Source organism: Protopterus annectens, chromosome 8.part0 (assembly GCF_019279795.1).
Source record: "Protopterus annectens isolate FY-2018-M chromosome 8.part0, PAN1.0, whole genome shotgun sequence".
Taxonomy (NCBI): Eukaryota; Metazoa; Chordata; order Ceratodontiformes; family Protopteridae; genus Protopterus; species Protopterus annectens.
Genome location: NC_056741.1, coordinates 172,304,716 through 172,325,729, shown reverse-complemented (window position 1 = coordinate 172,325,729; position 21,014 = coordinate 172,304,716). Strand labels below are relative to the sequence as shown.

Here is a 21,014-nt window from a genome sequence, read left to right as displayed (position 1 = left end):
TGTTTTACAACGCACATACATTTATTAATAGTGATGGCCAAGTAACAGTTAACAGTTAACAACAAGCCTCAGAATAACACTCTATTTTAAGGCAAGGCATGAAAAAGCATGTTCATCCATAGCACATATGAAAAGGAGGAAATCTTCTCCAAGTCTTCTTTCATGAAAAATCAGGAGCTCTATGATCACAAAACTTCACCAGTTCCCTTTTTTATTTTGTAATGTCTGTCACCCCAAACTCTCAGACAGCACCAAGTTCTAGGCAGCTTCCCAGGTTGCCTTGTGCTAGATCCAGCCCAAGGACTTGCACAGAATATACTTTTCTTGCATACTCACACATCTGTTGATGTTTTATTGTAAAGACATGCCATGGGTGAATTGATTTCATAAAAATTACTATAACATGCCCTATGATAGACTAATGTCTTGTCTAAGATTTCTTTCTCTGCATTGTACTCTTTCATGGCTGAACTAGATTTCAACTCTCCCTTGCTTTTTAATTATACAAAATGTGGATATCAGTGTATGAATAAATCAATGTACTTAATGTAGTTATATTAAATGACAGCTTTTCAAAATATAACATAAACAAATAAATAAATACATGACTATACAAAAGTAGAAATTGCAGATGTGGTAAGCCAGAAACCTTAATATCAAATGCATCTATCTAAATTTGGAAACTAAATATTTTTGCCCCAGACATGATCAACACCCTGAATTGATGGTACCAAATAAATTAGGCTGAGAAAACAGAAAATGTTGCTCTCATTGCACAATTACATCCCTGACAATCAAATTGTACATACTGTGTGGAGATATTTATCAGTTTTTATGAGACATACCTTTATTTTTGCCCCTCAATTAAGCACTGCAAAGACAGTGTAACATTTTATAAAACAGATATTATGCTGGAATGCATTCTTTAAAAATTTAAAATTGCTAAGGATATAAAAGCAATTGCCAAATATCTAGCAATACTGCAAGCACAGCATGCAAAGTTAAAGTTAAGAGTTATAAACAGTAACAGTTTGAAATGTCTGGACCTACTAGTGTGAGTACCAAAATACAGAGATAGAATGGTCAAAATAATGGAGATACATATATTAAGTCCAAGGTGGTCCTTTCTTTGAATATTCCCCTTTTTCCAAGCATGTGATCTCTGAGTCAGTATATATAAGTTCTGTAGGTGTGGGGCACTTGTTTCCCACATGTAGGGGAGCAAGGGTGCTTGCTTCACCCTGCAAAAATGAGTTTTAAGATGAAGATTGATTTTCAAGATTTTCTCGTCTGTTTTTGCCTTTTTTTGTGGGGGTGGAGGCTTGTCCACACTCAACATTTCAAATGTCAATAGTTATTACAAAAGGGAGCCATTACAAATAAGCTTTAAGTTATAGGCCTGGGTTTGATGCCATCAGTCTCTGCTTGTGTGCTGCATAAGAGTAGAAATCTTAAAGCAGGTACTTCTTCTTTCTTGATTAAAAATTAATGCAATCATACATTACTTCCAAAGGCAAACATTTATTTTCAGGCAGGAGGAACACAGTGAAATCAATAGTATATCACTTAATGTATTTTTCAATTTCAAACTAGTTTAAGAAGTACTTCTGAATGGAAGTAAGCTAAAAATGGCCAGTTTCTAAGTTGCTTTTATACTGGTAACAAACTTCAACTGAGATAGCCACAAAAATGAAAGTATACATGCTTTTATAACCACATGAAATATGTTAAAATAACTTTTGGTCTGAATCCCCGAGTATCTATATTGGCTTCACTGTTACTCTAGTTTTATTACAAAGGATTGCTGCATTTTAAAAGTAAGTTCAACTATTTTTTTCCTGAACACTGAAAGCATGGAATGCTTTTCATGTAACGTTTCCCATGGAGTTGCTTGTAAGAGTGTTTTTGTTTCAAAATTCTGTGCAAAATAGCAAAGACCTTTATGAGAGTCATGGATTCAATTATTTAACTGATAGTGAAAACAATGCACCTGTCTTTAAAAAGAAAAAAAAAAAAACAAAGCTTTACAAAGAGTCTGCATGGGTGATCCCACCAACAACAACAATAACCATGATAGGGTCCACAGGCTTGTAATTATCTCTGTGGGTGCCAAAATTCTGGGGACTGTTAAAATTCCCTTAATAAAATTTAATTTAATCTGTCAAGCTCTTCCAGTCTGGCTTCAGTGAAGTAAGTAGGGAGCAATCAAATATCCTTCCCTTACAATGAAACACAACATAAAGGGAGCAGTTAAGCTGAATATTATTATCGCCTCACAGCAAGAGGTTCTCCGGTTCGATTCTCAGCTGGGGTGCCTTCTGTGAGGAGTCTGCATGTCCTCCCTGTGGTCGCGTGGGTTTCCTCCGGGTGCTCCGGTTTCCTCCCACATCACAAAGACATGCTGTAAGTAGATTGGACACTCTAAATTGGCCCTAGGTGTGAGTGTGTGTGTGTGTGTGTGTGTGTGTGTGTGTGTGTGTGTGTGTGTGTGTGTGTGTGTGTGTGTGTGTGTGTATGTGTGTGTGTGTGTGTGCATTCTGTGGAAGGTTGGGCACCGGGCTGGCAACACGATACTGTAAAACTCCACTGCCAATCATGAGCGGACAGGTGATCTGCTGTGGCGACCCCTAACCGGAAAAAAGCCGAAAGAAGAAGAAGAAGTTAAGCTGAATGTTATAAAAATTTTCACATTTTATTTATGCAGAGTGAAGTAAGCAGTGGCTTCCCAGGATAGATTCAAAAGGGAAACAGATTTAATACAAAATAAACTGCAATTTTGCAGATCATCATCATAAGAAATACTCACCACTTTGCAAAAATGAAGTTCCTTCTGTTTTTATTGCACTAGTTAGTCGATTTGTTTTTTTCAGGTAGTTCATGACACTGATGTCAACAGATAAGCCCAACATGTTTTGTTCTCCACATCCAGATGGCATGTTAAGGAGCTGATCAAGATTTTGCATTGCACTCCCCATGATATCACCTGTGGCAAAATAAACAAACACAAAAATCAAGCAAGCATGTAAAAGGAAACCTGCAGCAAGCGAACCCTACTAAGAAATTCATTTTAGCATAAATATAAAACAAGTGAGGCACCACCAAGTCAAATCAAAATGTACTAATTTAATTGCCTAATTAACAGACTGATGAAAACAATTGCTTGATTGAAACCGATTGACAATTAAGTTACAGAAAAATCTTAGGTTTTATGATTACTTTGCAGTTTTTCTTGGTGATGAATGACATTGCCCTTCTGACTTTCAGGCAGGCATTATAATAGTAAAATAAACTTTTAAATAAATATAATAGGATGCATATTAAACTGTGTAGAAATCTGTGCCACAAATGTATCTTAGAAAATCACATTGCTATGATTTTACACAACCTATAAACCAAATTGTAAAGTAGTTTTACACAATACAATAATAAATTAAAAGCTATTGCTAATTCAGTGCTACTACTGCCTGAATATTTTTTGTTTTACAAAATTGGTCCCACTTATATTCTTGAGTTTAATATAATGTCATTATTAAAGAAGCATTCTTTGCAATATTAAAAGAAAACATTTTAATATGACATTATGCATCCAGACATTGATGTGATTTTATACAGTTTCTACATCAGACTACATACAAGAAAATAAAACTGATATTGCTACAACAGATAAAGTGTGTGGCCTTTTCAGGCCATAATATGTCTAGAACTGTCTAAATTAGTACCCCAAAATAACAGGCACATAGCTTGCAAACAGAATATTTAATAAAAGGAACTGCTGAAAATAACTTATACATTTAAGTGATTGGGGTAACATACTGAACAGATTTGTTCATGTTCCTACATGCCAAATTGGTTAGGGACAGAAAAAATAAGAGTCTTTGAGTATGGAATAGAATGTTCTAGCTATAGCTCTGTATGAAATGTTCCTGCCTATCAGCAAAACCCTGTAATTCTGTACAGGTCTGTTTTAAGTATTCCTTTCTCAACGTTTAGTTAGAAAAATTAGGCTGAGAAAACAGAATGGCTACAATAAATCAAAAATATTGTAATGCAAATGTAAAACAAAACTCTTAAATATTCTATATTGCTATAAATTAAAATGTGAGAGTGCTATCATTTGGTCATAACCTAGCCTGTGACCTTTTTAAGTAATTACACATATCTCTGCATCTGTAAGCTCATAACTGACATTTTTACAACAGGAAAAATTGTTTTATTTTATTTTATTTTTGTACACTAAAATATTTTTAAACACCTTTATTCAATTGCCACTTGTGACATAGGCAATTTACATTCATACAAAAGCAATCAAACTGCATTAACAAATTAACATTAACAAACATTATACTTCACACATATTAATATATATCTTATAACCTAAACAACATTACACAAATTATTCAATTCTTGACCCTCTTATTTTTTTAACAAGAAACATCTTTATTAAACTATCATCTATGACATAAACAATCATACATTTATATAAATGAAAACAAATCACACTGACACAATCCTATTTGCAAGCGTTTTACATTACAAATCATAGTGACACATGACCAGTCACAAACATACATCACTTATAATCTACCCAACCACTTTCAGTCAGACATCACACAGCTCATTTAAGTCCTGCCTTCTTTTAACCTCATTCCTCCTCTGCATGTATTGTCCCTGGCCACAACTACCATGTTTTCCTGTGTAGCTTGCTTCCACCCTTTTCTAAAGATTTCAATTCCAGTTGTTTTATCTCTGTTATTATATTCACTACTTCTAATATAGCAGAAACTGTTTTAGATTAAACATGAAATGCTTACTTTTTTTGCTTACCGTATACAAGGAACATGTCTGTCTTAAGTTAATATTAAACAGACACTCAGGCTCGTTTTGTTTACCATACACAAGACTTTTGCTTACTGTACACATAAGGTACTTCAATGTATACATCAGCAAAACCTGCATTCTTTAGCTATATTTGCAACCTCAAAGGCAATAAATAATTATGTGCAGAGCTCATTGTAAATGGAGCCACTTAATACTGAGCCAGAAGATATAGCAAACCTACTAGCTAATAAATTCAGCTCCATCTTTACCCCTCTCTTCCCCCCTCAACCTTCTGTCAGGAAAAAAACATGAAATATAACTCCCCCTGCTATCACTACTGAACAGGTCCTTAATGATCTCTCTAATGCCAAGAACATTGTATCAATGGGCCCACACAATATCCTAGGATGCCTTTTAAATAGCATGAAATATGACCTATCAGGACCTCAGGAATTGCTATTTAACTGGAGCCCCAAAACAGGCTTCATACCTCATGAATGGAGAACAGCAACAGTCATTCCTCTGCACAACGGTGGGCCACCTACAGATCCTGGGAACTACAGACCCATAAGTCTCAATGGTCTGATATGGACAGCCATGGAAAGAATTATCATGGAAATGATCAATTCTGATATAGTAAACCTTCAGATACTGGACTCAACACAGTTTGGTTTCATCAAGGGCAGATCATGCCTACTTAACTGGGTGGACATCTGTGAGAAGGTCACCAAAGCAATGGATGAAGACAAAATGGTTCACCCTGCCTACCTTGACCTGGCTAAGGCATTTGACACAAAACCTCACTTGGGCACTGTTGACAAACTGAAAAGGTTAGGTACAAACCTGTATGTCACCCGGTGGATAGCCAGCTGGCTCAAAGACAGGACCCAGGAAGATGGAATTGGAGAGTCTACCTCTACAAGAAGGACAGTCACAAATAGAGTCCCTCAGGGATCAGTCATTGGACTGTTCCTTTTTGTTATTTACTTCTCTGAAGTCAAGGCCAATGTCAATGTTCTCTGGCTGACTAAATTTGCAGATGATTGCAAATTAGGAGCTGTCATTGAATCCCACACTGACACAAATGTTCTCCAGGAATGGCTGACACAGACAAACAACTGGTGTCAGAGCCATGGACTAAAACTAAATGCCAAGGAATGCATAATAGTATCCTTCGGGAAGTCATCCACCCCAGTAACTATCATATTGACAACACACCCCTTAGAGTTGACCCAGTAGTCAGAGACTTAGGGACACACATAAACAGTAATCTAGCCTTTGACCATCATGTGTCTACAGTAGTAAGGAAATCATTCTATGTTGCAGAATTTATACACAAAGGTATGGCATTTAGGTCCAAGGAAGTCATTGTTCCACTGTATTCAGCATTTTTCAGAACCTATTATTGATTACAATGGCATGTACCTAACCAGACATATCCAACAACTGGAGCGTTCAAAGAAGTTCCTCACTGAAAGAATACAGGGCATATATAAAATGTCCTATGCAGACTGCATCAAGGCCCTATCCCTGTATTCTGTCTCCTACAGGCTTTTGAGGGGATATCAACGCCTGGCATACAGACCACTGTCAGACCCCACTCAGATGGGCCTCTTGTATATCCACAAAATAAACAGCACTAGAATTACCCATTCTAAAGACTTAAACCTTGCCTGTGATATAAATAGGACCTGCTGGAGAGACAGGTATGTATCCCACAGACAATTCTGTCTCTGGAACGGGCTCCCCATCCATTTGAAACAGAGTTCCTCCCTAACCCTATTGGACAGATGGATGGATGGGGAACAGGAAATCCATCCCTGGTTTGGCCCCTATGTCTCTAATGGACACAGGCAGCCTGTAAATGTTTCATCTCCCAGGTCCCTGCTTACACTTATCAAGGGTACCAGAATTTTTCAGAGATTTGGGATACATGGTGAGGCTTAAAAACACCCTTGTGGTTGTTAGCTTTGTACACACCTATGAACCTAACTTTTAAACTCTCCTTCTGGCCTGTAGTTTGAGCAAAATACAAAAACTAAGTCATTGTGATAATTGTGCATCTTACGAAACACTCACAATAGGAGTGAAAGCAACTAGTAACAAGTCCAAGAAAATACAACACGCCAAAGAATAATGGACTCCACTGAAATAATTGCACCCTTTCAAGAGCTGATAACTTCTTTATTCACCATAGAAAAGATTAAGCCCTTTCATCCACAGAAGTGTGGACTTCATCACAATCTGACGTATTATAACAGTAAGATGCTTGAGAAGATAAAAGTTAATGTACTTAGCCTCATGTTGTCATGAGAAAAGATGTACACACAATTATGTAGAGAGCTTTGAATAGAGAAGGGGAGAAATACCATAAAATTATAAATTTAAAGATGTTTAGAGAGACAGAAAGGAGGAATGTGGACTAAGGTTAGGGTGAGGTAAGGATGAATCATGGTGGGCTTTGTGGGTAGAAGCAGTTAGTGGAATACAGGCAGATGCAGTATAAATACTTGTGGTTTAAGCTAGATTAATTTTAGTAATGACCTAATTAGGGTTTGTGGAAATGGGAGACATGACCTGTACAATAGTTATTGAATTTAGTACACTATTTGGTAGCACAGAGCCATGCCCTCATTTTTATCAGGTGTATTTCAGATATGTGAACAGTATAAGCTGATAATACTTGCCATGAAGGCCGAGTCATCTTTTAGCTAGGTCTCAGATATGGCAAGTATGCTAAATTTCTGCAGGTTAATTGCGATCTTTAAGGTTTTTCATTTGTTTAGGATACTTTCTGGGTTAAGAACTATGAGACAAGTGTTTCAAACTATCCAAGATCAGTTTAATGCCACTTTTATTAGGGAGATGTAATACAGTTCTGTAAAAAGGAATGCAATGATTTGATTGGTGGAAGATGCTTACCATAGTAACTGAAATGACACAGGTCAGAAGACAATAGGATATTTTTTTTATTTTATGTATTATAATGAAATATATGCAGTGTGAGAGTATTCACATTTTTTGAGGGACTAGGCTAATAACGGAAGAGAGCTACCTCTTCTTCCTCTGCCCACCTTCCCTTTTCCCTACAGTCTCTCTTACCCCCCTAAACACCCACAAAGCCCATCATGATTCATCCTTACCTTACCCTAACCTTAGTCCATATTCCTCCTTTCTGTCTAACTAAACATCTCTAAATTTATAATTTCGTTAAACTACTAAGATATTTCTCCCCTTCTCTGTTCAAAGCTCTTTATATAATTGTGTATAAACCTTTTCTCATGACAACATGAGGCTAAGTACATTAACCTTTATCTCCTCAAGCAACTTACTGTTAATGCACTGTAATGTTACTGAATTTTAGTAATTTCTAAGCAAAACTCTAAGCAACTGGCCATTTTTCTCAACACTAATCCTTTGTAATGTAATGCGTAAAGACTTAACTAACAAAATTGTTCTAAAAAAATTGTAATTTAGCTGTGTATGAACTTAAATGCATTGTGCAAAGTGTTTAACAGTTTGGGTGTAATTATTGCCACTTTATGTTGTGTATGTACCTAAATTTGTAAATGTGAAGCTTTTCTCCCAGGGCTCCCACTGAAAACGGGTTAGGTAACTACATTGGACTATCCTGGTTAACAAATGTCAAATAAATAAAAATAAATAAGGAGCATAAAAGGTATTCACAGATGTAAGCATGCTGGAGACTCTGTGTGTGTGTGTGTGTGTGTGTGTGTGTGTGTGTGTGTGTGTGTGTGTGTGTGTGTGTGTGTGTGTGTGTGTGTGTGTGTGTGTGTGTGCGTGTGTGTGTGTGTGCGTGTGTGCGTGTGTGTGTGTGCGTGTGTGTGTGTGTGTGTGTGTGTGTGTGTGTGTGTGTGTGTGCGTGTGTGTGTGTGTGTGTGTGTGTGTGTGTGTGTGTGTGTGCATGTGTTTATGCATCTGTGTGTAATAGTAATGAAGAGGGACAGGACAGATAGCAGTAGTAGAATAAAGTAAAATGCAGAATGGTAATAATCAAAGATAAGGATTCAAATGCATGCATCATGTGGAAGTAATGAGCAGCTATGAAGAAGTCATGGTGACCTTGTCATTAGGGGAAGCTGAATAGGACTGTAAGTAACAGTGGTATGTGAGACAACACAATCAGATACTGAGGATGTCAGATGTCCATTCTGGCTTTTATGTTTAACCTTGATCATGTAGGACAGCTGCAATTACAGGTCAATTCTCTCACATTTTACATCTGTAAGGGGTTTATAGACAGAGATCTATATCTTGCCTTTGACCTCAAAAAAGGATACAACAATAGGTGTAAATCAATATCGCATGATAAATGGAATATGTAACAACTTGTATGTGAAAGTATCATTGCAGTAAAATGTAGAACTTATGACTAATAGATTTATGACTGAATCATACACCAATGCACTGTACAAACGTACACAAATGCATGAACTAGCCATACCCAAAAGAACCAAGACGCTCTCCTCCAAAAAAAGGAAGCCAATCTGGTGGTCCTCTGCCATTAATAAATTCTACAAGAGAAGGAAGAAACTGTTGCAGAAAAAGGTGAAGTCACAAGTCTAGAAAAATTCCCTTATTCACCTCAACAAAAAGTTGAGATCCCTCATCAAAACCTCCACAGCCAGCTATGAAGGCAGAATTGCAGCAGATGCTAAAAACAACCACAAAGCCTTCTGTAGTTATATCAAGAATCTCCATGGCAATACCCAGGTTTGCTCTGAGTTACTGCACAATGATACCTCCTATACTGAGCCAACAGATATTGCCAACATACTGGCCGACAGATTCAGTGCCAATTTTACCCCCCCCCAAAAGGACCAATCTCAATACCAGAAGAATGCCAGGCACCCAGCATTACTGCAGCATAGGTTAAAGCTGCATTGTCCAAGGCCAAGAATACAGCTTTCATGGCACCCAGCAATATCCCTGGCTGTGTTCGACACAAATAATAAAGTGAACTGGCACCGCATCTGTGCACCCAGTTCACTCACAGCCTCACCTCAGGCTTTGTCCCTACCAAATGGTGCACTGCTACAGTCATCCCTCTCCATAAAGGAGGAGCAACTACAGACTCTGGAAATTATTGCCCCATTAGCCTGATGAGTCTGATATGTAAGGCTATGGAGTGCATCATCATCGACCTAATTAACAAGGATATAGGGAATCTCCAAAATCTAGACCCCACCCAATTTGGTTTTGTGATAGGGAGATCATGCCAGCTCAACCTGGTTGACTTATTTGAGTCAGCCACCAGAGCGGTGGATGAAGGTAAGACAGTTCATACAGCCTACCTCAATCTGGCAGAGGCCTTTGATGCCATTCCTCACTCAGTAATTATTGATAACTCACCAAACTAGACATCAACCCCTATATCATTAGGTGGGTTGCAAATTGGCTCACAGATAGAATGCACAGTGTGAAAGTAGCAGTCAGACTGCCAACCAGTCATGAGTGGAATCTCATAGGGATTGGTCCTGGGTCCTCTCCTGTTTGGCATCTACTTCTTAGAAATCCAGGCCAACATGGAGGGACTCTGGCTGCCAAGTTCACAGATAACTGCAAGCTGGGAGCCATTATTAACTCCCCAAGTGATACAGACATCCTACAGAAAGGTCTCACTGAGACCAATGACTGGTGTTGAAACCATGGCCTTAAGCTTAATGCCAAAAAATGCGTCATCATCCCCTTTGGGAAAAACTCAGTCCCCACTAACTACGACATCAATGGGAGCCCACTGAACACTGAAGGTGTTATAAGAGATCTGAGGACACAGGTTGACAGCAACCTCTCCTTTGACCACCACATTGCCACTGTGGTCAGAAAGTCCTTCTATGTGCCACATCTCATTACCAAGGGTTTTGCATCCTGGAAGAAAAAGGTCATCACTTCTCTCTACTCTTCCCTCATTAGACCAATCATAGAGTACGTTGTTGTTGTTTTTCTTTCGGCTTTTCCCTGTTAGGCGTCGCCACAGCTGAACTCTGGTCCGTTAATGATTGGCAGTCGATTTGTACGGTGCCGAGGTGCCAGCCCAATGCCCAACCTTTAGCGAAGGCACGCCCATTCACGCATGTCTTTCAAATGCCACTCGACTGCAGGGAGGACATGCAGACTCCACACAGAAGTCACTCCAGCCGAGAATCGAATGGGAGAGCCTCTTGCTGTGAGGCGACAACGTTACTGCTGCACCACCGTGGCTAGATCAATCATAGAGTATAATGCCCCATTTGGCATGCACCTCACTAGACACCTACAACAGCTTGAGACACCACAAAAGTACCTCACGGAGAGGATCCTAGGCCTTAAACACATGTTCTACATGGACAGACTAAAAAACTTCAGCTATTCTCTGTCTCATATTGTCTAGTAAGAGGCAATCTCTGCTTGACTTACAAAGCCATGTCTGACCCAGCTGTGTTAGAAATCCTACATCTAAAGAAATCCCAATTCCTCCGCACCACAAGGTCCAGAGATCTCAACCTCATTACCACAATCAACAGAACATGCTGGAGAGACAGGTTCATAACCCAGAGACTGCCCATGCTCTGGAATAGACTTCCCATAAATGTCAAGCAGAACACCTCACTAGCCCTCTTCAAGAGAAATCTTGATGAGTGGAGGGGAAACAGAAAGTTCACCCAGGGGATCACTCCAGTGGTTCTACTTGATAGAGGCACTGAGAACTAATGTCGGGTGGCACAATGCCAGGGCACTTCGATGGACTAGGCTTGTAAAGGCTCCAGGGCCATTAGCCTAGTATACACCTATAAACCTATGAACCTATAATAAGTGAGGAAATAATACTGCACTTAGTGGACATTGTGGCAAATAAGTGGAGAGAGAGAAGAAAACCAAGACAAAACACCCTTTTGGAATGTAAAGGAAGATAAATGTGCAAATGTAAGTAGGGAGGAAGAAAACAGAGTGATACTTTCCCTGGAAAATTTGCACGAGATAAAAAAGAGATGGATGGTCAGATGTTTCAGCTTTGGACCAAAGCAGAGTAGTATGTGAATTATTGTAGCTAGTAAAAGGTCTAGGAAGTTTTACGTGCAAGAAAGCTGGATATGAAAATGAAAGTACAGGGATAGGTAGATTTAAATAGTAAGTAAGTGAAATAAATGAACTGGAGTGAAGGAGAAAGGACAGTGATGGTGCAAGAACAGGCAGCTCTATACCTTGATATGTGAATAGGATATGTGGGAAGATGATGGTACAATGTGAGATGTGAAGGAGCTTGTGGAGCAGAAGGTGATACATGAGTAGAGATATTTGTATGAGGGAGATATTTAGTACAGGATGAAAAAGGTCAGTACAAAAGGAATAGGAGAGGTTGAAATAATTTTGCAGCTGAGAGTTTACAGAGCATGTGCAGGCACTGTGAATTTAGGGGAAATGGGAAGCTAGTAGTTAAGGAGTTTTTTAAGGAGTAGGTGAGGTAAAAGTTGAGAAACTTAACTGTAGACTGGAGTAGAAGTGGTGGGAGTGGACAGAGCAGAAATAAATTAGACAAGGTTTGTATGGGAGAAATGGAGCTAGGGTGGGGGGAACTGGAAGGCAGGATGTGACAATGCCATTAAATATTCAAGGAAGAGAAAACAAGAACTCCAAAGATTTCAAGAGCAGCACTATTGAAGCTTATATGAGTATGAGTCACAGCAATGAACTATACTTTCATCTGTGTTTTAAGCATAATTGCAGAAAATTACAAGCAGAAACTGTCACTGCAGTTTGATTGCTTAAATTAATAGCTATAATGTTATGGAACCCTTATCAAAATAGGGGAGTTAGAGAAGAGAGCAATGCAGACAGGGTAAAGAAATAACAGGCTAATCGCACAATAGCCTTTACAAGCCTAGCCAGTAATACACAGGGTATGACAATATCATATCTTAATTCCCCAGATATAGGATGGGGTAGTATCAGAGCAGTGAGTCTTTGAGTTTTGGAGCCCTGAGTCATTATACAGACTGCCTCTGTCTATAAGGGACATGGGCAGTACCCCAGGAGTGAATTTAAGGTTCCCAATTATTTATCCAAATTTTTTTAGGAGAGAATGAGTGACGGGTTTTGTTTTATGAAGATGGGAAGTTTATTCCATAGAAGAGGTAGTCTTTGGTATACCAATATATCTCTCCAGCAAATTTTGTTAGTCACAAATAAGGTTCAGGTGCATGGAACGTGTAACCCTTGTATAAATTTTTCTTGCGAATATGTAACATTATCATCAGAGCTGGATGCCTTGGATGCTGGATGCTGAATGCCTTGTAGGTCAGGCATATGTCACCTCTGAATAAACAATATGAGATGGAGTAAAGGGATAGGGCCATTAGTCAATCTGCATAAGACATGTGTCTTACACTTTGTATTTTTTAGTGAGAAACCTCTGGGACCACTCCATTTGGTGTTAGCATCTAGTTAGGTAAATGCAGAAAGGAGCATTGTACTCAATTATGGGCCTAATGAGGGCAGAGTACAATGGCATTATGACTGTTTCCAAGGATTCCTGATACTGCAAGAGTTCTGCCTTTTTTTGTAAAGCATCTTTCACTGCGCTTGAGCTCAAAAAACAGTTCATTTTACATCACGAGGGTTTTATTCTGCACTCTGGTGGGAGAAATACCAAATTCAAGATCACACAACAGAGGGGAAAAGGTATAAACCCTCCCCTAGTATAACCTTGACTTTGTCAATATTTTGTGTTTAGATGCTTTTGAGTTTAGCTATTTTTGCTGTTTATTTGTATACTGTTAAGGTTCTGCTTCTAGATAATTACTAGTTCCATATATATGTGTATATATATATATATATATATATATATATATATATATATATATATATATATATATGTGTGTGTGTGTGTGTGTATTATATTTATACAGATCTGTATATGTAACTGAAGTTCTATCAATGCATTTATCTATCTTAGCACAAAGCATACTTTATTTTGATCATTCATTTCTGGCAACAGTTGGTTAATATAGCAATAACCCACGCCTGGGTGTGGGTAATGCTGGATTTACCCACGGTTGGCGTGGTTTGGTCCCGAGGGCGAAGCCCGAGGAACCAAACAAAGACAACCGTGGGTAAATCCAGAATTACCCACACCCAGAAGTGGGTTATTGCTATTATACAATGACATTATTTAAGAAAAGAAATAATTACTTTTCTTAAATAATGGCATTGTATAATGCCTCTTTGCTGCCCTTCCGCAGCTGTCTGGTATTCCGCGGCAGTTCTGATGTACTGCGCATGCCTACGCAGTACATCAGAGCTGTGGGCAAAAGCAATGGAGAATGCAAGATCTCCGTTGCTTTTTACTGTTTCGCTATGTTAAATGGGTTTAACATAGCGAGACAGCTTTAAAATAAGCAACGGAGATCTCCGTTACTTATTTTAAAGCTGTCTCGCTATGTTAAACCCATTTAATATAGCGAGACAGGTTTTAAAAGCAACGGAGATCACAAGATCTCCGTTGCTTTTATACTGTGTCGCTATGTTAAAGGAGTTTAACATAGCGAGACAGCTTTAAAAAAGCAACGGAGATCTGCGTTGCTTTTTTTAAACCTGTATCGCTATGTTAAACTATTTTAACATAGCGAGACAGTGTTTTATACTAACGGAAAAAGTCCGGGCGACCGGACCTTTTTCCGTTAGTATATTGAGGGATTTACACCGGGCACGCTGGTTGGGCTGGCCAATCAGCGTGCACGTTTTAGAGGAGGAATTGTATAATAATAAATGTCACGTTTAGAATACTTCTTTATAGAATATAGATAATGCCGGAAGTTTATATCAGAAACCACTTTTAATTTTTGCAAATGGGCATTTGTATGCTTCACATAGTATCAGTTTTCAGTTTACCATAACTTTAGTGCGTTATGATCTCATTGTACATTGTTGCCATTTGTTATATTTTGGATTAGTTGTCACTGTATGGAATATGTGACATAGCACAGGTTTGTTTTACCAAATTTCAGTCTACAAACAAATATCTGTTTCATCTCCTTAGACTGTTTCTCAAAACACACAGAAGCGAAACATATATATGTAATTTACATAACTTTGGATTAATTGCAATACAGTGCAATTATCTGCTATTCTTATCAGCAGACATCCATAATACTTTTGCATAAAATGTGTATTCTCCTGCTATGACTAAGGCAAAACTCAAAATCAGGTAATTTCCAAATGACTGTATTATGCTTTTAAATGTCAAGTCTCAAGTAGTGTAATTAAGATATTAATAAAATTTACCAACTTTTGTTCACTGCAACTCCACATAAATAGCAGAACATTTAAATCCCACATACGTAAATATATTGCTAACCTAGTGATCTCTGACAATACAAGTGTGTACAGTTGAAAGGAACAGATAGCCCACTGCATTACCTTTGAATTGCTATGTCTTTACATTTATAAGATCATATAGGTATATGTAAATAAACCAAAGCCTTCTGACTGCTTACTAATAATACATGAAAGATACAACAACATTTTTGAAGCTCACATAATAATAATTAATGTGATACAAGTGAAAGCAACATGATACATGTAGAAGCAATTGCAAAAGTTCCTTACCAATTATAAACATTTCAGCTCTTGCAGAGCCAATGATAGCCTCAGGTGGGGGTTGCAAAACAACACTTTCTTTAACAGATGTGTCTACAGAAACAGATGAAAGGTGAAAATAATTAGAAGAAAAAAATAGTTTCATTTTTATTTGTTTCACAAAGCATTTCCTGATAGAGCTAACAAGGAAGCTGGAATTCACTGCATGTCTTGAATAAAATAAGTGTAATGTTTGTTATAGTAATATAGTTTGATTGCTTTTATATGAATGTAAATTTGCCTATGTCACAAGTGATAATTCAATAAAAGGGCTTCAAAAAATTTTGTTTCAGGGAGAAATGCAGACTAGTGCTGTAAACAAACTTTGTACCCTCATTGTAAAGATCATGTGATCAATGACTCTGCAAGGGACCTTGACTGCTTTATATTCTGTTTTATAACTAGTTGCTTAATATTTTAAAATCTGTCACCAACATGCAGTTATAAATGTGCAGTTCTAGTGGACACCAACACTGAAGCTACATTTTACTGAGTATACTATGACACATCACATCGCATTTCCCTTAGATGAGTTGCAAAATTTCTTAGCTTCTATATCTAAATACATTTTCATGTCAATAGAATCACTGTAAAAAGCAGTACAAATTAATAAAAACTATTGTCCCAGTATGTATATGTGATCATTCAAGCTTCACCAGCAGAGTGCTTGACCAATAGTAATGCTCCCATTTTAACAAAAGCTAGGTGCTGACTCAGAAATGTTATCACAGGGTGTTGTACAACTCGCCGTATCCATTTCCAATTCAGAGACAGCCCTACCACAGTGATTTAGCATGAAGACATGCAGCACCATGGTGGGCTGTTTCTGTGTCTGCACTAAATGCTAATTAAGCATTCTAGGGGAGTTTAGCAAACCAGTACTGTTAGGGTGTGTGTGTGTGTGTGTGTGTGTGTGTGTGTGTGTGTGTGTGTGTGTGTGTGTGTGTGTGTGTGTGTGTGTTGCTGCATGTGTGTTTGTCTGCCTGGAAAGTCACAGTAGGGAGTTAATTAGGGACTAGGTATGGTAGATTTGTGCATCTGTGTAATAATGAAGTGGGTGAAGATGTCTGGGAGTGTCAGTGGGTGTTCGGTTGTGTTTGTATGTGTGTGTGTGTATGGACTGTGTGTTGGGGGTTGTCACACCTCTACAGTCCCCTACATCAACAAGCAAATCTGCAATATTGAGGGGTGGTTAACACTAGACACTAGAGATACTTTTTATATCTTGCTTTAAAGACACTTAGGAAAAATATATGTGTATAATAAAATACATAATTCTGGGATGGGGACATTAGAAGCCAAGTATACTCTATATATTGCATCTTAAAGGCACTTGGAAAAAAATGAGTAGTGTGAAAAACATGGGTTGGGAAGGAACACTAGACATCAGTAATAATTCTTTACAGTGTGCCCCTAAAGAAGATTCAAACCCTGTAACTTTGCATCTCACACACTGGATGTCTTCTGCACCACAACTAGATATCAGGGATGCATGAAAATATTACTGAAGCCTCTGGAAAAAAAAAAAAAGATAAGTAATGCGGGGTTGCAAATCCTGCATAACTTACACAGAAAGCAATAACATTAACCTGCCGCACTACACTAATACATTAATGAAGCAAAGTTTATTTGTTTTTACTTAATAATAATAATAATAATAATAATAATAAACACAAATCTGTAATGTCTGGCATGATCAAATGCTATCAACAGTATGAGTTACAGGGGATAGGATATAAGGAACAACAGCAGTAGAACCATCCTGTAACATCAGTGACAGACAGTTGAAAGGCATAGTTGTGGGTCCTTGTGGCTGGAGGCTTCATTACAAAGCCAGAAGGAAAACTAGACAACACCAAGGATGATATTTAAACTATTACTGAGAGTCATTAAAAAGTTAGTAGAGCAACATGTCCAGCAATACTATGCAATGTTTGCATATTAGAAGTATGAAACCACTAATCTGCCATTATTTTTTTTGCTAAATGTTTTTATTAAGATTTTTAAATAAATAACATGGAAATACATAATAAGAAATTGCATATGCAGAAAGCATTTATAAACAATTATAAACCAACAAACAAAGAACTAACAGAACAACATAAGGTGTAAACGCATTGATCTAATTTTTAAATTATCGCCCTTGCCCCTCTGGTGTATCTGCCACAGATTGCTTGTGTGCTTGTCTCTTACATGTGCATATTAAACTCGGGTATCCTAGGGTTGCCACCTTTTCAAATGGCCAAAGTGGGACATTTTCGGTACAAACATCAGATTTTACAGGCCGACACATACCCACGGTCAGTACAAAGGATAGAACTTAACTTTTTTGCCTAAATAAAAGCTTATTCTTGCAGCATTTTAGTTGCTTATTCTGTTTCTTATAACATTTACGTATTTTAGATACAGAATAACTGTTTTATGCAACTTATCATCTTCTTTCGGCTGTTCCCATTAGGGGTCGCCACAGCGGATCATCTGTTTCCATTTCTTCCTGTCCTCTGCATCTTGGTCTGTCACACCAACCACCTGCATGTCCTCTCTCACCACATCCATAAACCTTATCCTAGGCCTTCCTCTTTTCCTGTTACCTGGTAACTTCATCCTTAGCATCTTTTTCTCAATATACTCAGCATCCCTCCTCAGCACATGTCCAAACCAACGTAATATTGCCTCTCTGGCTTTGTCTCCAAACCTTCCAACCTGGGCTGACCCTCTAATATACTTATTCCAAATCCTGTCCACCCTTGTCACACCCAGTGCAAATCTTAACATCTTTAACTCTGCCACATCCAGCTCAAACTCCTGCCTTTTTGTCATTGCCACTGTTGACAACCCATATAACATAGCTGATCTCACTACCCTCTTGTAGACCTTCCCTTTCACTCTTACTGGTACTCGTCTGTCACAAATCACTCCTGACAATCTTCTCCATCCACTCCATCCACTCCATCCACTCCATCCTGCCTGTACTTTCTTCTTCACCTCTCTTCCACACTCACCATTACTCTGAACTATTGATCCCAAGTATTTAAACTCATCCACCTTCACCACCTCTACTCCTTGCATCCTCACCATTCCTCTATCCTCCCTCTCATTCATACACATATATTATGTCTTAGTCCTGCTGACCTTCATTCCTCTTCTCTCTAGAGCATATCTCCATCCCTCCAGGGTCTCCTCCATCTGTACCCTACTCTCACTACAGATCACATTGTCATCTGCAAACATCATAGCCCACAGGGACTCCAGTCTGATCTCATCTGTCAACCTGTCCATCACCATTGCAAATAAGAAAGGGCTCAGAGCTGATCCTTGATGTAACCCCACCTCCAACTTAAACGCATCCGTCACTCCCACCGCAGACCTCACCACTGTCACACTACCCTCGTAATATCCTGTACCACTCTTACATACTTCTCTGACACTCCTGACTTCCTCATACAATACCACAACTCCTCTCTAGGCAACTGTTTTATGCAACTATTACATAAAATATAGGAAATAATTTTGTCCTAAAGTCTCAGGACATTTGCCATTTTTTAAATTTTTTGTCAGGACACAACTGCCCTAAGAGGGACTGTCCCTCACAAAGTGGGACAGGTGGTAACCCTAGGGTATCCCCCCATGCATCTACACTTCTGTGGCCAGACCAGTACTTCTTCTCAAAGGATGTGCACCAGAAACAACCTAACTACCTTGGTCTACCTACCTACTCTCTACCAAGAGTGTACTGCGTGTATGTTCTCAACGTTTTTCTGCTTTTGCCAGGGTGTTTTTCTAACTATCATAAGTATTCTGCCTATGACATGCACACTAGCAATACTACAGCAGTCTCCTATTCCCAGACCTTCCCTCCCCCATGAAACCTCTTTTTCCCCATCATCTGAATTTCTCTTATCTCACAATTCTCCACTAGATGGTGGCGCATCCCCATTCTTAATCAATAACGCATCGTTTCTATACTACTGCCCTGTCGCACTGCTTCACCTTTTCTCAGTATAATTATTCCCCTTTCTGTTGTTTCCTTGGCTGTTTTTTAACCACAGTCCCTGAAAAAAACCCCCTACTTCTTCACTTCTTATTTCGCTCACCTGGTGCCTGCCTGCAGCCTTGTGCATGTCGCAGTGGTTGTATCCTCACTGATATTTTTTGTTGAATTTCTCTTATGCCCATTACTCCTTCTCTGCTCTGCACACTTCCATTCATTGCCCCCTCCTCCACTCTTACCTCATACCCTCCTCCCCCTCCCCACCTCTTCCTCTCAAAAACTCTATATCTACAAGGTGATACCTATGGTGTCATTTTTCATTTATTGCCCTTGCCCCTCAGATGTGTCTGCCGCAGATTGTTTGTGTGCTTGCCGGTAAGCCTGTTCAGATTTTCTCTGCCAAAGTGTTATTCTAATGGGCATTGATGTTGGTTATAATGTAAAAGTGCTGATTTGTTAAAGACTATTGCATTCCTAGTGTTACTGCAATCGTTTTATCGCTATTGCTGTATGTTTGCTGTTTTATGCCTCTAAAGGTTTTTCTATGCAATAAACAGTTGGTAGCATGTTACCTGCTCTGCCTGTAATTCCCCGGATTATAGTACACACTCACAGCATGCTCTACTGCCCAATTTAATCCCCCTATATTTATTTGTGGGGAAACCAAGTCTCTGCTAAGAGAACCCTCTGTAGTGGTCTGCTCATTATCCAGAAGTGTCCTTATTGTTGTAATAAGGTGTTTTAGCACTTAAGCTAGTGACCACTGCTCTAGACTAATACCTATTATATTACAGTAATACTCTGCTCACAGTTAGTGACCACTGCTCTAGACTAATTGTACCTATTATATTACAGTAATACTCTGCTCACAGACACCCAGCTGTTTTCTTCCTCATTATTATCTGTAACTCTGGGAAAATACACATTCAGCGTGGATATTTCTAGCAAACAGCCATTGGTGTTTTTTTTAATTACTTTTGAAGCGGTTAAACACTCACAAATATCCATATAGCGTACCATTAGAACATTTACTACTGCACGCACTCACAGAGTTGGCAGCAGTATTCTCTTCAATTGGCTCAGACCTAAACCTAAGATAGCGGCACTTGAGCTCTTAGGGAGTCTCCCACCTCTGGAACCTGGTGCCATACCTAATAATGCGGTAACGCTTCTAGAGTCTTAATATAGTTACCTGTCCTATACTACCTACTTTTTGTTATGACATATTTGATTTTTTTGACTGGCTATCTTTGCTCTTGGTAACAAGTGTGAAACATAGCCCGCAAACTTCATACTGTTAGCCACACTCTTACAGTGATTATGGTCTATTATATGATAAAAAATTGTGGTTTATTTGTATGTCTTTGATTGACTCATGCTTACATCACGTGTTCTAAGTGTATCTACTTAATCACATACAAATTGTCTGTTCCAGGGTAGATTGTGTAAAATATGATTGTATTTACCAAGTATGCCTTTCCTTTGTAGAATGTATAGTTGTATTCTACTTGCACTGTGCTATATCTTCTGTAGAGCTATTGTTTTTGGAAACCACACTAATGTCTAGTTT

General features: G+C 38.6%; 1 protein-coding gene across 1 annotated transcript in view; it reads right to left on the bottom strand.

The window, feature by feature from the left end:
* LOC122808691 (alpha-2-macroglobulin-like protein 1) overlaps nt 1-21,014 on the bottom strand; it is a 380,174-nt gene that overhangs the window by 284,843 nt on the left and 74,317 nt on the right. The window contains exons 2-3 of the mRNA XM_044079679.1: nt 15,424-15,507; nt 2,807-2,983 (exon numbers count right to left, since the gene is read on the bottom strand). Coding sequence (XP_043935614.1) covers nt 2,807-2,983; nt 15,424-15,507 — 261 coding nt within the window. The remainder of the gene's footprint in view (nt 1-2,806; nt 2,984-15,423; nt 15,508-21,014) is intronic.